The sequence below is a fragment of the Aquila chrysaetos genome, chromosome 5 (assembly GCF_900496995.4).
Source record: "Aquila chrysaetos chrysaetos chromosome 5, bAquChr1.4, whole genome shotgun sequence".
Classification (NCBI taxonomy): domain Eukaryota; kingdom Metazoa; phylum Chordata; class Aves; order Accipitriformes; family Accipitridae; genus Aquila; species Aquila chrysaetos.
The window spans coordinates 39,258,539-39,273,635 of record NC_044008.1 but is presented as its reverse complement, the minus strand read 5'-3'; the positions used below and the strand labels follow the sequence as shown (position 1 = coordinate 39,273,635).

Genomic DNA, 15,097 nt, shown 5'->3' with positions numbered 1-15,097 from the left:
ACTACAGAGCAAGAACAGAAGTTAAGGCCACAAATGTGCCCCATTCAGGGGCAGGTTTTGAATGCCATACTGACACAGTGATGCTGACCAGGCTAACCGCTGCAATTTACTATTTTCTCTCCAATTGGTCACAATCCTTCCTGAGTTTATGCACTGTAATTGGTTACACTGCATCATGGAATAGTTTTGAAAAATCAAGGTTTATTTAATTTTAAGAAATTGCATCCGAAAGCAATAGTCCTAGCCTGCTGTTACATCATGCACTAGACAGGACAGAAAGATGATCTAACTTTCTGGTCAAGACCCACAAACTAATACCTATGAAGCGTACATACTATCAAATCAAGTGAGTGACACCAACTATGCTTAAAGAGCATATATTCTTGAAGTGTCTTTGCCACACTAATTCTCAGATGCATTCTGTTACAACTAAATAATATATTAGGAATTAAAAGATCAGAGGTAGCAGTGCATGTTAAAATGCGATTTTCAGATCTAAGAAGTGTGCATAGAGCAGGATGTAGTATAAAAAACAAGTATGTTTGAACAAGACATCTGGTTTATATAGTGGTGGCTGTTCCCTGTGCTGTGAGCTGTTCAGTTGCACTGTGTCAACTATAATAAAACAATACATTCATATTTATTAATTTTTTATGTAGGCTTTTGAAAACAGGAAGAGAAGTGAGAAGAAGACAGGATATCAGAGGAAGATGTCCATGAGATGCATCTCTGTTAAACTCTTTTTCAAGCCATATGAATAGCTTCAGATCTGGTTAGACTCAAGAATCAAATTCAGGTCCTAACCCTTATTTAGCCTTAGACTTCCATGGACAAATCCCATTCTCTTAATTTTGCCATGCAGCTTCTCTATCTGCAAGACAGGGATAATAACTCTATCTGCTTCTCATGGGTGCAGCGGAGCCAATTTCATCACTGTCAGCTCTGTGGAATCCCTGGGTGAAAGGAACAACAGAAGTACAGAAAACATGGGTTATTAATAGCTGGTGCTTGCCCTTGCGTACGTTACATGCACCGTTAGTCAGTCTGGCCAATAATTTACAGGGAGTGAAAAGATGTTCCTCAGTGTAAATACAAAATGACACACGGATGATATTAGACCTCTGAGGTGTTGTGGTCCCTGAGAGTCTGTTCAGTCTAAATCCAGTGATGCCACCCTGAGCAGATCATACTTCATATGTGGGTAAAATTAAAATGTTCGGGAGCTGTGGAATCTTAATAGTTAAATTTTAACTTCTAGGCAGTTTACGTTGTAGAGGCGGGTGAATTTCCTGTTCTGGAATTGGTGTGCAGACCAAATTGTTCGTGGTTTTCAGCTTTTTCTGCCTCCTTTGTAGAGTCCAAAGATTATCTCCTCCCTGACACCTTGGATACCCTTTTATTAGCAGGGGTGCATTGGATAAAACTGTGTTTTGTAAGTGATGGCTTTAAAGGTCAGAACTGAGGGGAGCCTGTGACAATAATCTTGAGTCACTAGTACACCCTTGAGGAGAACTGTGGTTTAAGAAACACCAGGCAATGAATTTTAGCACTTCATCTTTGCTTGCCCACATTGCAAACCATGATTCTCTGTGGACAGTTTAGCAGTAATAGCAGACTGGGACTGAAGAGTGTGTGTGAAGTGATTTTGAAGGTCTTAGAACTGGAACAGCAAGAAATGCTGTAAATCAGGATGCGGGACAGCTGACCATGGTATGACCATGCTTGACTATAAGAGACTGGGGTAGCAGGAAGAGCTACAGTCAGGCAGAGAGCATTTTACTGGGGTTGTGTGTGTGGAAAACATGTTACTTAAACTTTGAGCCATCCTAGCCACTGCTGTCATTGTCCCCAGTTGCCACTAAGTATTGAAATCACCAGCCAGCGTAAAAATAAGAGGCACAAAAATCCAAAGATCTTTGAAGAAAGCCACTTACCTTTACATCTCTGCATGTCTGGCCATGTCTGTCTCATGCCATTAATTTGAAACTTGGGAAAAATATTTTTCTTTGTGCATATCTCCTTCTGTATCCCCTACAGCAAATTAAAGATGGCTGGGAGGTTATTTATTTTCGGTAATAATATACACACTGCTTCCAGACTTCCTGCTATTGTGCGATTATCTGGATTAATCGACTAGGAAAGCTGCAGCATCATCTCAGGCCCTTAATAAGGAAGACCGCAACATGGATTTGTACAGTGTTAATGCATATTACTGTGTGACACGGCCTTGCTCTTAGAAGCATATGGACAAATCTCATTGCTGAGTGTCTACCAGCACCAACTGTGCCTTTATACTAAGTGAAGGATTGCAGGCTACCTTGCCTGCAGGGGCATAGCACCTTGAGAGCAAGAAAGAGACAGTTGATGACATTTTTAGAAACCTCGTTAGTGGATACCTTTGCTCATACTGAAATCCATTCCCACCAGCCTCTGCTGAATGTTTCTGAGAATTGCTGGTGTGCTGCTGGTTTGTGACCCTGTCTGTATGTGTGTAATAGCTGGAATCTTAAATATGCTTTTAGGTGCTTTAAAGTGTTATATTCTTAACAGGGAGAGAGAATCTATACAGAGAAGGCTTTTAAGGCATATTCTTTCCATTTTGTTTTCCTGTTGAGAGTTTAATGAATCGACATAGTTGCCTCACTACAGTGCTACTGTTCTGCAGCAGCTCAGTCTGGTCCAAGGCCCAGGCTTAAGCTGAACAACTCTTTACCAAAGCTAGATTTTGGGGATCTTTAAGGCAAATTATTTCTCCTAAAACATTTCACTGATTTTGACTGTAATCCATCAGACAGATAGAGAAGCAGCATGTGCATGTCCTTCTTCAGCAAACCCAACAGTTTCCTTTGTTACATCGTTGTAAATCCAGAGTCACGCTGTTGACTTCACTGCTATTGAGATGATTGGTTTAAAGAAAGGCTCAATTCTCTCTCTTGTGTTAACTTGCTGTCGTCTTTTTTATGGTCTAGGAAGTTAGGCTTATTTGGTACTCAAGAGATTAATAATAATGTAAACACCATGTTTAATTTGTGGGACTGACTGGAAGAGCCACTGCAGCTTTCTGCATGTTGCATCTTCAGGTTTAAGCAACCAAACCTGGTAATCGGTTTGCTCTGTGTAATTTGCTCATTTGCTGCGACAAGTGCATCTTAACACAAGTTATTTATGATACCTCACAATATTATAGTAGCCGCCCTGTAGTATACAGTGTAGAGCTGATGAAATCTTGGCAACGTGAAACCACAATCCATTGGCATCTCTACATGTGAGACATTTGGAGGGGACTGGACCGCCACTGTATGGGCAATGAGGCTGCTTTGTGAGACTCCTCAACAAAGTATGAAACCCAGGAAAGTTTTTATTCCTCTGCCTGGGTGAGTTGTGGCAACATTGTGTGATTGTGTATCTTTTACACTAATACCTGGGCAAAATCTTGAAAAAAATCCCATACAAGTGAATGAGGAACTATATTCAGACTGTGTGTGCCTTCAAAACCAGAAATGAATGTTGTTGTAACACCCACTGGATAATGTTGACTTGCCACTAAAGCAGAGATAAGCTTCTTGGAGACTGTGCTTCATGGAGCAGTAGTTAAATGTTGTCATTGCTTACTTTAGAAATGAGATAGGTATTTCCAGGTACATGACTCCAAGCTTTATTGATTATTTCTGTACAATACAGGAGTCTAGAGAGTGTGGACTAAACTCCTGAAGTCCAGGCTCAGCGTAAGCTTGGCTCAGTGGGAAATCTAAACTGAACCTTGTAAATCACAGCGCAGTCTTCAGTTCCATCCTGATCCCAATGCTATCAGTGCTAGCTACTTCTAAAGAAGGATCAGGCAGTAGGAGCAAGCCTGATGATTTTAACCCCAAATGGCTCTATTGGCATAAGAACTTTGAGGCCTTCCAAATACTTGTTCTCTCTCTCTCTCTTTACCTAACAGTCATTGTAGTAACTGCAAGTATGTCAGTCTCTTCTTGGGTGGCTCTAAGGTCCCAGTCGAAGTTTTCAGGTGGGCATGTCCAGCCATGTACTCAATTCCTTTCTGAACCCTCTAAGCCAGAATATGAGTGTTCCTATGATATTAAGTACTTAATTAGCAGCTCTGAGTACATCAGGCAGACTAGCAGAGCATAAGGAATGAATGACAGTAGAGATGTATGAAGCATATCAGTTCTGTTGACCTGGGCTCCCTGATCTCCTACGCTATAGCTGATCTCGCATGTCTCTGTCTTGCCGTCCAGGTTTTACTGGGATTTGACCATGCTGCTCCTGATGGTAGGGAACCTGATCATCATCCCTGTGGGCATCACTTTCTTCAAGGATGAAAATACTACCCCATGGATTGTCTTCAATGTGGTTTCAGACACGTTCTTCCTCATCGACCTTGTCCTCAACTTCCGAACAGGCATTGTGGTGGAGGACAACACAGAGATCATCCTAGACCCACAGAGGATCAAGATGAAGTACCTGAAGAGCTGGTTTGTGGTGGATTTTATCTCCTCCATCCCTGTGGACTATATCTTCCTGATCGTTGAAACCCGCATTGATTCTGAGGTGTACAAGACAGCCCGGGCACTGCGCATCGTACGCTTCACTAAGATCCTCAGCCTCCTGCGGCTGCTGCGGCTCTCCCGGCTCATCCGCTATATTCATCAGTGGGAGGAGGTGAGCAGAGGCTGTGATGCACTTGCATCCTAAATCTTTTCTCCACTTACTCTGGTATTACACAAAAGTGCTTTCCTTGAATGCCCATTCTCCTACTTTATCCCAGTGTGAATGCTAAAGAACTGTGTCTTGAGTCTAATGCTTTGCTTGTAGCAGGTTCCCGAGAGGGCCTTCAGCATATTGTTACTTAGTCACTTGAGACTGTACTATATGCTTCACAATCATAATATATATAATCTGTGGAGATGATGCGTGGGCTGGAAGGAGAGTAAGTACAGGTGGACCCCCTGCAGGAAGTGTGTAGTTACAGAGCTGCTTGTGACTGGAGCAGTTAGCCAGACAGTGGGGTCTTGCCCCCTCAGAGTCCCAAAAAGTCCAGAAAGAGCTCAGAGGAAAGGTCTAGAGACAGCTGATTTGCAGAACCTGTGGCATTTGTTTACCCAAGCATCTTCTTTTACATGCTTATCTCTTGAATAAATGGCTTGGCGATGTATTTATAACCTTCTTGCTTTCTAAATTCTATGACACTGTGTTAAGGGGGAGAGGAAAGAAGAGCAATCTGCAGACAAATAGGGTCTTTTTAAAGACATAAAGGTCTGGTGAAAAGCAAGAGCCCCACTACCCCTGGAACCTGTGCTGTTCTCAGGAGAGTTCCAATATGCAGACTGAGTTGTCAGGCCTAGTGTAAGTGAAGCCACAACATTACAAGCAGCTTGAAAATTAGTTATTTTTTTGTGTCTCCATGCTCTCCAAAGCAGAGAGAAAGCTCCCTGCAGCTTTCTCCACATGTCAGGAGCATATTTTCAGGACAAGGAAAGCTGGTCAAGGCAATTTCATCTTCCTCCCCATACTTTCTCCTCTGCTTTGGAGCAGAGCCTGATGCAGAGCATGATCTAATGCAGAGTGTGCTCCTGGGAATGTGAAGGGAAAGCAGCCATGCAAGTCATGGCTAGATTGCACCGAGCTGTCAGAACACTAATTCATAGAGCTGAACTGTTTCCTTCTCCCAGCATCACAGACTCAGAGGGAGAGCACTGGTGCATACTTCACAAATTTCAGGCTTCATCTTTGTGGTGTTATAATTTGTGAATGCTTCACTTACAGCAGAGCATAAAGCCTTGCTGAAGTTTGGGATGACATTGTGCAAGGTGCTGTTACAGATGTATAGGGAGAGACGGCTACAGCCCTGAAGAATTCACTACTAGGTTAATTTGCTTCATAGCACAGGCAGGCAGGAAGTGCATAGAGAGATGGAGATAAATAAAGCAAAAGTGTCCTTCCCAGTGTGACTCAGTAAGTCAGAGACTTAGCAGAGCAATGAAATATCTCCAGGTCTGTTGTCTTGTCCCTTGGTTGCATTGCTTCTCTGTCCTCCAATCCAAGAATGCTCGGGAAAGGCGAGTTGGTGGTTTAGGCTGTTGTTAAAGTAGCTCGTTCATACAGATTTACATGTAGCCACAGCAGTGCAGAGCTCTGTGCTTGCTTGTCTCTGCTCCTTGACTTCCTTTCCATAAGGTGGTTGAAGAGGATTTAAGTACATTTGCTGTTGAATGTTCTGAATTTGTTTTAAAAAATATTAAAATGAAAGCAAATCAGCACCCTTTCCCTGTCTTGCTTCTCATACAGTTTCACTGAGCAGCCATTTCTAGTTTCAGTCTCGCAATAATACAAATTGGTGCGGCATTTTTCCCTTTTGCTGGCTGTTGTGGGTACTGGGGGACAGCCCAGCCAGGCGCTCTCTGGATCCCCCCTGAAGAACAGACTCCCTGGAGTGATGCTGTGCTGCAAGTGGAAGGGACAGATGGTGTTGGATTGCAGTTTGAGACTGCAATGCAGACTCTGTTATGCATTGCAGAGCCCAGCAGAGCAAACGTGATAGTCCTTTTTTCAAACAGGGCTTGACCCAAGCAGCAGTTTCCTGGAGAGAGTATGATACTGGGAGGTTTTCCATGTTCTCAAATGGGGGAGGGAAGCAGAGAGAAGGGGTGATCCCTTGTCATTGGTGCAGTGCATGCTAGAAAGCAACAAGGAGACAGGGAAGAGAAGTGCTTCTTCATCTTTGTGTGGGAGTAAATGGTTGTGCTCCCTGGAACCATACTGACAGTTCTTTCTTCTTCTTACTCTGAAGTGCCTACAGATGATCTATCTCTGCAAGTTCACATTAATCTTTCCTCACTGCACAGATCAGCAGTGGTGATCTGGAAGTGTTAATTCCTGTAGGACGGAGCACTGTTGGACTAGACTTACTCTGGGTGAACGCAAGGGGCAGATTGCTGTGCGGAGGTAAAGAAGGAGAAGGACTGTTGGGAGACAGGGTTGCTGAAGATTTCTGTTCTTTGCTCCTCCACACTATCCCACTCTATGTCTCATCTGCTAGGTAGTATCCTTCTCTCAGGCTCTTTGCATATGACCAGATAAGCTAAAAAAGACTTGTGAGTACGGCACGCTGGTCCACTGGAGAAGAGTATGTGTGTGAACTACAGGAACATGTGTAGGGCAGTCTGAGGCAGAGTTAATAAAGGTGGATGGACTAGTCAGAGAGGGAGCGTGCAGTCTTGTGTCTGGACAGAGCATCCCTGCTCACCTGTACTGAGCTGATGCAGTGACTTTTGATGGAGCAGTTGCTGCTGCCTTGTTTATAACTAGTGCTGAGGCTCTGGGTTCTGCATGAGGAGGAGAGGGGGATCCAGTGTACGCAGGGATGTTAACCTACTTACTCTGCCTCCTAGATGAATGTTACATCTGTGCATTAGTGTAACTCTGAGTGAGTACAGGGATAAGTGGTCACTTCCTGAGTTCACAGTGAGCCTCTCCGTTTCTTCCCCTGCAATTGTCCATGCTCTGCATGAATTTATCACTCACCCTGCAGTGAGGAGAGAGCAGCCTTCTCTAAGGCTGCAATGCTGTAAAACAGCCAGCCACTCATCAGTTCCAGATCAATGCTAGTCATGAGTCTGTGGGCACAAGAGCCAGCGATTTGAAGTGCCTGCACCATTCTGGCTCAGCAGCGGACTACTCTGACATGTCCCCCAGATCTGAAACAAGTGCTTTGGGGACCACAGCTGGGCAAAGAACCTAAAGAAAAACAAAAAGAAAAAAAGAAGAAAAACAATCTAATGCACTCATGTTCACTGGAGTACGAAAATAAGCTTAATTCCAAATGTAGCAGTTTCATTTGCATTATCCATTTTGCATGAGTGATCCAACAAATGAATTTACTAGTAAGGCAGAATATAAATAGAGTCTTTTTGAAGTGTCTGCCTTATCTACCCTGCAGTAGGAAGCTTGATTGCAATGTAGGAAGGCATACTCGCACTGGCTAAAGCCTGGCTTGCCTGAATATCGTATTATAAACTTCAGTGTCTGGTAGTTCCCAAGTCCATAGGCAGAGAACCAGGAGAGCTGGCATAGTCTGTGTCTGGAGCTGTACTGCCAGGGTTAGAACAAACATGGCTATTCCAGTCATGCCTTGTTCATACCCACAGAAGCTCTCGTCATCTTGGCCTTTGAACCACTCCAACAGCTCTTCAGGGTATCTGGTTTGGTTAGGGGTTCTTCACTATGTGAACATGGAGGCACATTGTCACTTACAGAGTCAGGGAGTTGGGCCTTCACACTGTCATCTCTGAGAAACTGTTCAGAGAAAGCAGACTCTGAACATTAACTACAAACTTTATCCCAAGGTCACCCAGCAGAAAGAATAAAAGCAGAATAATACCATGTATCCCATATACTCAATCAAAATGAACCAATGCAGTTCAGATTGTGAGTTAGACAAAAAAACCTCTAGGTTTTCATAGGCAAAAATGATTTAATTTTTTTTTTTTCTAAGAGCAATTTGCTGAGCTTTCCCTATTTTATGTACAGCACCTACCCCTGTGTTTGGTGCCAGGATGCAGTAACCTATATTTAGGATCGAACTATTTTGACTTACAAACAAGGAACATTTATTGGGACAACAGTAAAATCCTACTCCTATAAATTGGTTTCCAAATAGCACATAGGCTAAGATAACCAAAATATTTTGATTTCAGTATCTATGTGAGGGATTATGATGGTAAGGAAAGGAACTAACTGGTTTTGATATATATCACAATGATAAGGTTATCGTAAGTGAGGATTTTTTGAGGTTTTTGTCAGAAAAAAAATAGTTTTGAATTTTTGCAGCTGAAACCTGAAGAAAAGGACAATTTGGTGATTTTCAAACTATTACATCAATGAAAACTTGAAAACTTTCCGGAATGCTGTCTTTTTCCATATTACATAGAAGTTTTAGAATGGAGGGAATGCATCTTCTCAGGTCTGTTACTGGGTACAGATTACATCATCTGAAAGATGACATTACTTTTAAGAAGATTCAGACATATTCTGAAAATTGATTCAAAGGCTAGAGGGCCTATGTGGAAGGACTAGGAGAGAGCTTCCAAAGACTATGAGAATATGGCTCCCAATTGATTTTCGTTTTGATTTGAACAGCTAATTCCCTTAGTTTCTTCTGACCTATTTGTAGCCTTCCTTAAATTAAATTAAAATAACATGGCTGGTGGCCTGGGGGATGTAATGTTAGGCCAAATCCATAACTGGATCCTGAGAGGGGAGGAGCTGGGCAAATGATTGTTCTCGAGTAGCACAGCAGGGTCCCATTCCATAAGCAGTTCAAAATAGCTTAGCAGATTTTTTATCGATATGATTTGCAATTCTGTCGTGTTAAATAGCAAGGCAGACCCATGAGAGTAACTCATTAAAACCTCTGGCCACCCTTGAGTAAAATCAGACTCAACAAACACTGGTAATGTGGCAGGGAGGGGGAAAATGGGCTGGGTTTCCTCCTAAATTTGCATTACCTCATTTCTGAAGGCAGCATTATCAAGCATTTGTCTTTAATGTCATTACAGGAGCTTATTAGAACCATAATGCAAGTTACAGTAATTTTCATTATCAGTGCCAAAAGTGACCCAAAACTCGAGCATCTTTTCCTTTTAGAGAAAATCCTGGCTGCACTGAAATCGATGGCAAAAAACTCTTGTTGACATATTAGAAGAAGGTTGTTCAAGATTTTACCACAGCCTTTTACATTGAACTGTTTTCACTTGTGCAGCACAACATCCTTGTGGAGGGAGGACAGACAACAGAAGGAAACAGATCTTCGCCATTCTTGTACAGACATTGCATTTTCCCTCACTTGCCCGTGGGCAGCTAGTGATCCATCCCCTGCCCTGTGCCATGTTACCTTTCAGGAGAAAGAAACCTAAAAAAGTTTTTTGGTGGAGTTTGTCTTTAGCAGGAAGTTCTACTGCTATAATGCAAATTAAGCTTCCCACCTGGGCAATGGGAATACTGTTTCAAAGAGAATATCATAAAAAATGGGTTATAATGAATTATAAGGAGCCAGGCAAATATTTGAATAGCTGTGCAGCTACAGAGGTTGCCATGAAAAGGAAAAAGCCTTTTATTTTTTTTACAGTCACCTTCTGGCAGTGCATAATGTGTCTTCTGTCAACAGGATGGTATGATAGGGGGAATAGATGGCTTGAGGGGTTGGGATTAGGACACAGAGCCATTTGTCTCTAGGTCAGTAGTTCTGATCCAGCTTGTAGCAAGTGAAAGTCATTTGCTGTCTCACGGGTGTTTTTTCTCTGATCTGTTCTTAGTAGACAGGTGCCTGTGTGACAAAATCATCTGGGGGACTGGCCCTGGTAAGCCTCAGGCTCTCTGTAGCAGTAGCAATGGGGTTAAATTCCCCCACACATCTGAAGTGAAGTCCCCACTGACCAAGGTGTAAGGCATCTTAATAAGAGGGTCTTGCCTGTGCCCAGTCTCTGGTTCTCTGTGTCACAAGGGCCATCAGTCTGGGCTGTTACACCGGGATGGAATTATAAAGGTTTTCAAAAGAGAAGGGCTGATCTCCTAATGATGTCTAATCACTGTGATAGCTGGTTGCTGCTCCAGCCTTTCATCTTCCTCTTCCCTCAGACTCCTCCTAGCCTACTCCTTACGTGTCCCTTCACTGGACACTGTGGTAAGTTTGCCTTTCTCTTGGGGACCTCACGTCTCTGTATTTCTCTGCCAGCACCAGCTGCCTGCAGCTCAATGCCCATGTCTTGCCAGCTGCCTGTCATTTTTCTTCAAGCCATTGTTTTTGGAGGGGGGGTTCTGGCAGGCTTTATTATTGCTGTTGTGTTTGAAAAACAGAGGGTCCTCAAAGGAGAAGTGCTGGAGTCTGGCATGAGGATTCCTCCTGCAATCAGTGTTGTTTTCTAAGATTTAACACCATGGAGGCTACACACTTTATTGATGGGGCATGCTCCAGCTGCAGCGATGTAGGGACCCTGGGCCCTCAGCATATTGACAGAGCCTGCCATGTTGCTGTCATATAGGTGACATATGAGGTGTTGTGACCCACATCAAATATGTTTGTAACAGGAACAGGGGTCTTGACAACCCTGTACTCTGACTGCAAAGCTTAAGGAAAACTTCTGGGAGCCTTCTAAATCACAGAAAAATCCTGTGAGCTCAGGAACCAGCAAGGGCAGTGCCCACTTCCCTTAGATGTCTGGGAACACAGATTCACGCGTCAATAGGGCTGTGCTCCATAGAAAAAGCACTGTGAAGGCCAGCCTGAAAGGGCTGTACCCTCTGTGGAGCTGGAACTGAGCACCTCAGGTTGTGTATGTGCCCTAATTGGCCTGCACAGTGCTCTGCATAGCTTTGTGTCAATACATATATACATATCTGATATATGGTGCTGATGTTGGGGGGAGCTGATACAGCTTTTGAAGCCATTCAGAGGGAGATTCCTGTTACCATTTGGGTTGCTGATCCAATGCCAAATCTGTTTTTGTCTTTTAGCAGTATGGGAATCATGTTCTGCCAAACTCACCCTATACTTTAAGGCCAGTGTGTCTAAGGCACATTAGCCTTGGCAAGTGGTAGCAAATTAATTGCTCCTCTCATTGAAGCTTCTTCCAGGAGGGCACTATTGATTGCATTCATATCAAGTGAAAAACTTTAATGAGGTAGCTGAAGAGAACAGCATTTCCTCGCCTTGCTTTTTGTATTTAGCAAGACAGGGTTGGAAGGGAACGTGCTGAATCCATAAGTTGTGTGAATGAAGCAGGAGCTTGGCCCAAATAGGACCATGAAAAAAAAAATCAAGCTGGTTAGTGGGGGAGAAGGAAAAGGGGATTTTGAAGTATAAGAAGGAGCACAGCAGCGTGGAGTTGCTTTTTGCCAAGAGAGACTGAAGTCAGTTACTTCATCTCCCCACAGAGCATCCTCATGTGCTCTGAGCCAGTCACTGGGCAAGGGGAAGTGACAGATGGGGACCTGAACAGCTGCTCCTGCTGGAGTTGGAGTGAAAGGGAGGGCAAATCTCTGCTAGCAGGAGGAGAAAAATACCCCACTCACTGGCATAATTAAGGGGTTAGATTCTGGAAAAGAATCTGTATCTGAACAGCTCTTTAGATATATATGTGTGTGGTTTCTTCTGTCTGGTTTGCTTTGCTTGTCTCCCCCCTTGAAGCTGGTGAGCACTCTGAGGCACCACTGTACACCAGAGGAATCCACGGTAGTGGGTACCTACCTAGTCCATTTTATTCTAGTAAGTGGATGGGGCTGGTGGGAGAGAACAATCAATTATCAGTACACCTCACTGTCTGTAGACACAACACCCTGTGACAAGTGCTGTTGTGCTGCGGAGCTCAAGGCAGAGTAGAAGCCTGAACCCCTCTCCTAGACAAAGCTCACTAGGATGGAGTGCAGTGTTCAGACCTCAGGATCTAGCACCACCATTAGATAATACTGTGAGTTGAAGAATTCATATGCGTTGCCGTGCAAACAAGGTAGCCAAAGGCAAGCTCTTGCCTTTCAAAGGTGCTGTGCACTGAGGAAGGGGGATAGGGCATTGTCAGCCATGCAGAAAGGTCAGGACCCATCCTGCTGGCAGGGCTGTGTGAGGGCTCGGCTGGCTGGAAGGGCCTGACCCTGGCCAGACTGGCTGGGGAAGTGAGGAACACTCTTCCATGGGGCAGCAAAACCCGAGGCCAAGCTTTGGCTTTTGAGCAATTCTCACTTCCAGTCTAGAGAAAAGGTTGCCAGCCACAGTGCAAGACTCTCTGCCACACACTATGTGTGCAGAACTGGAGCTAGAAAGTCCCAGCCCGGAGAACTTGTTTGGTTTTCATCCTCTTTTCTTCTTGCCAGAAATATGCTAGTGTAATGCAAAACAGCCTTACTTTCCCCACTAGTTTGAGGTGAAAGGAAGAAGAATTCTTTCTTGGGAAGGACAAGCTTCACTCCTGAGTAAGGCAGAGAGAGGTGTGAAGGTTTAATGGGCAAGAGCCTTATTGATGAAGTTATTTTCTAAGCACCACTGTGAAAAGAGCAGTTTTGAAGACAGTTTCAGGACATGCAATTATCCAGTTTGCCAGCTTAATGCATTCAACTTAACCTCATTTTTATGAAGCAGAAATCAATGTGGTAACTTTTTCACAGCTGAGAGAAGACATTTTATTCTTGCTTCTCTCATAAGGATGCCTATTTTTAAGCTTCCTCTTCTACTTTAACTCCTCCCTCTCCCAGTTTTGATTAAGCAGGAATACCTCAAGGACTAGAGGAAGGGGTGAGGCAATTTCCACATTCCCTGGGTCACATTAGAATGGAAAATATTTCTGAAATCTCTTTGCAATACGTGGCAAAATTTTCCTTATTGCCTTCCTGGAAAAGGACTTGGAAGTAATCTATGACTTCAGTACAAGAACCTTTTTATTCATTTCATTCAAGCACCACTTCACCAGGGAATAATTCTAAAGTGTTGTTGACGGTGCTGATCTTCACCCCAGTTTTTTGTTCCAAGGAACGTGTGTCCCCTGTTCTCTGCTCTTACAGCGTCTGTCACCTTCTCTACTCCTACATGGTCAGGGGTATTTTGGTAACTATTCTTCCCTTGTGTCTTCTCCCCTTCCTAAGCAAGAAGTCCTGCAGAACAGTGACTGCCAGAGCTGTGAGCTGGATAATGCCTGTCCAGAAGTTCCTCAGTAAGAGTGTGCCATAAAATTGCAGAGAGTAGGGTAATTGCCCTGCTTTTCATTAATATGCCTCCTCTTCTACCCGTGGCACTTCCTGAAGTGGATTGCACCACACATACAGTATTTTAGTCTAGTGACGCGTGCAAAATCCTTGCAGACTAAAGATAAAACTTTACAACAAAAATCTTCATCCCAGGCTTACTGTGCTGCCACCTTTCCCATTGTGATTCTCTTATGTTCAAGAAAGTAAAAGTGCTTTACTTTTTTGATTCTTTCAGGTAAAGGTGAGTTATACCTCTCCCTCTCCCGTGATCAGTGCCCTGTGACTGTGTTTTTTTATCATAGAGGTTGAGAAGAACATTTCATTGGGGCCCCTTGTTTAAGCTTTTCCTAGTGGATCAATGGCACAATGGTCCCAAAGAGCTGAGCAGCCCAAGCCCACCACAAGGCTCCCTGAGCAAGTCACAGTGCGTGACTCAGCAGTGCCGCCGTTGGATTCACTGCAGCATTGGAGGGATGGATGGTGGCAGCCAGCCACACACTGTGCAGTGCTGAGCTGGGTCAGCTGCAGAGGAGCCTGGACCATGCAGCACTCTCACTTCTCACCTCAGTGGTTCTCCACGCAATCTGGTTGGTCAAGGGCAGAAGGCAAGGGTATATGTGTATATATAGAGAGGAAAAGGCGAATGAAGACTGTGGACTTCAGCTTTTCAATCTAAAGAGAAAACTATTTTCCCTGACAATGTAAAATGCCAATGGTGGCCCTATGTACCTTGGCAGAGCCATGTAGCAGGCAGTTCCCTGCTGAACTGCTGGTGATTTTATCTTTGCAATTTGCTCATCCAGTATTTATGAGGGAGAAGCCAAAAATCAGGGAGGGCCTGATCATGGGAAACATTCTGCCTTTCGTGACAGCTGGAAAAAAAAAGTGAGAGATGTGATCTGAAAACAGATACACCAGAATCCTTCTTCTAGTTTCCTTCTGGGCTTAGGATAAGCCATACATGCCTGTAGTCCTGCAATGTTTCTTTCTATAAAATGAAGATAATAATGTAGTTGCCTCACAGATCTTAAACACCTGCAGTTCATTCACGCTTCTGAGGTGCCATTAGGCCTGAGACCTGCTCTGACATAGACCCTGAGCCATCCCACTCAGATATGACGTAAACATACACTTCTCTGCTAAGTATGCTTTGGCAGCGCTGCCCTCAGGGCTGGGGGGACACTGTTCCTACTATTCTCTAGAAACAGAGCCCTAACCCAATGTGGCACATATATATCTTTATCTTAGCACACCCTACTGTCTCGTGGCTTTTCATTATTCTGTGATATATCTGATATCCTCTCCCTTGACCTGTTGACTTGGAGTCATCAAGGTAGATGAGCATAGAAGAGGATGGTAT

At 43.8% G+C, this 15,097-nt stretch overlaps 1 protein-coding gene across 2 annotated transcripts in view; it reads left to right on the top strand.

The window, feature by feature from the left end:
* The window catches only part of HCN4 (hyperpolarization activated cyclic nucleotide gated potassium channel 4), a 108,120-nt gene that overhangs the window by 26,844 nt on the left and 66,179 nt on the right, over positions 1 to 15,097 (top strand). For both annotated transcript variants that reach the window (XM_030016365.2, XM_030016366.1), the window contains exon 2: positions 4,245 to 4,668. In XM_030016365.2, coding sequence (XP_029872225.1) covers positions 4,245 to 4,668 — 424 coding nt within the window. The remainder of the gene's footprint in view (positions 1 to 4,244; positions 4,669 to 15,097) is intronic.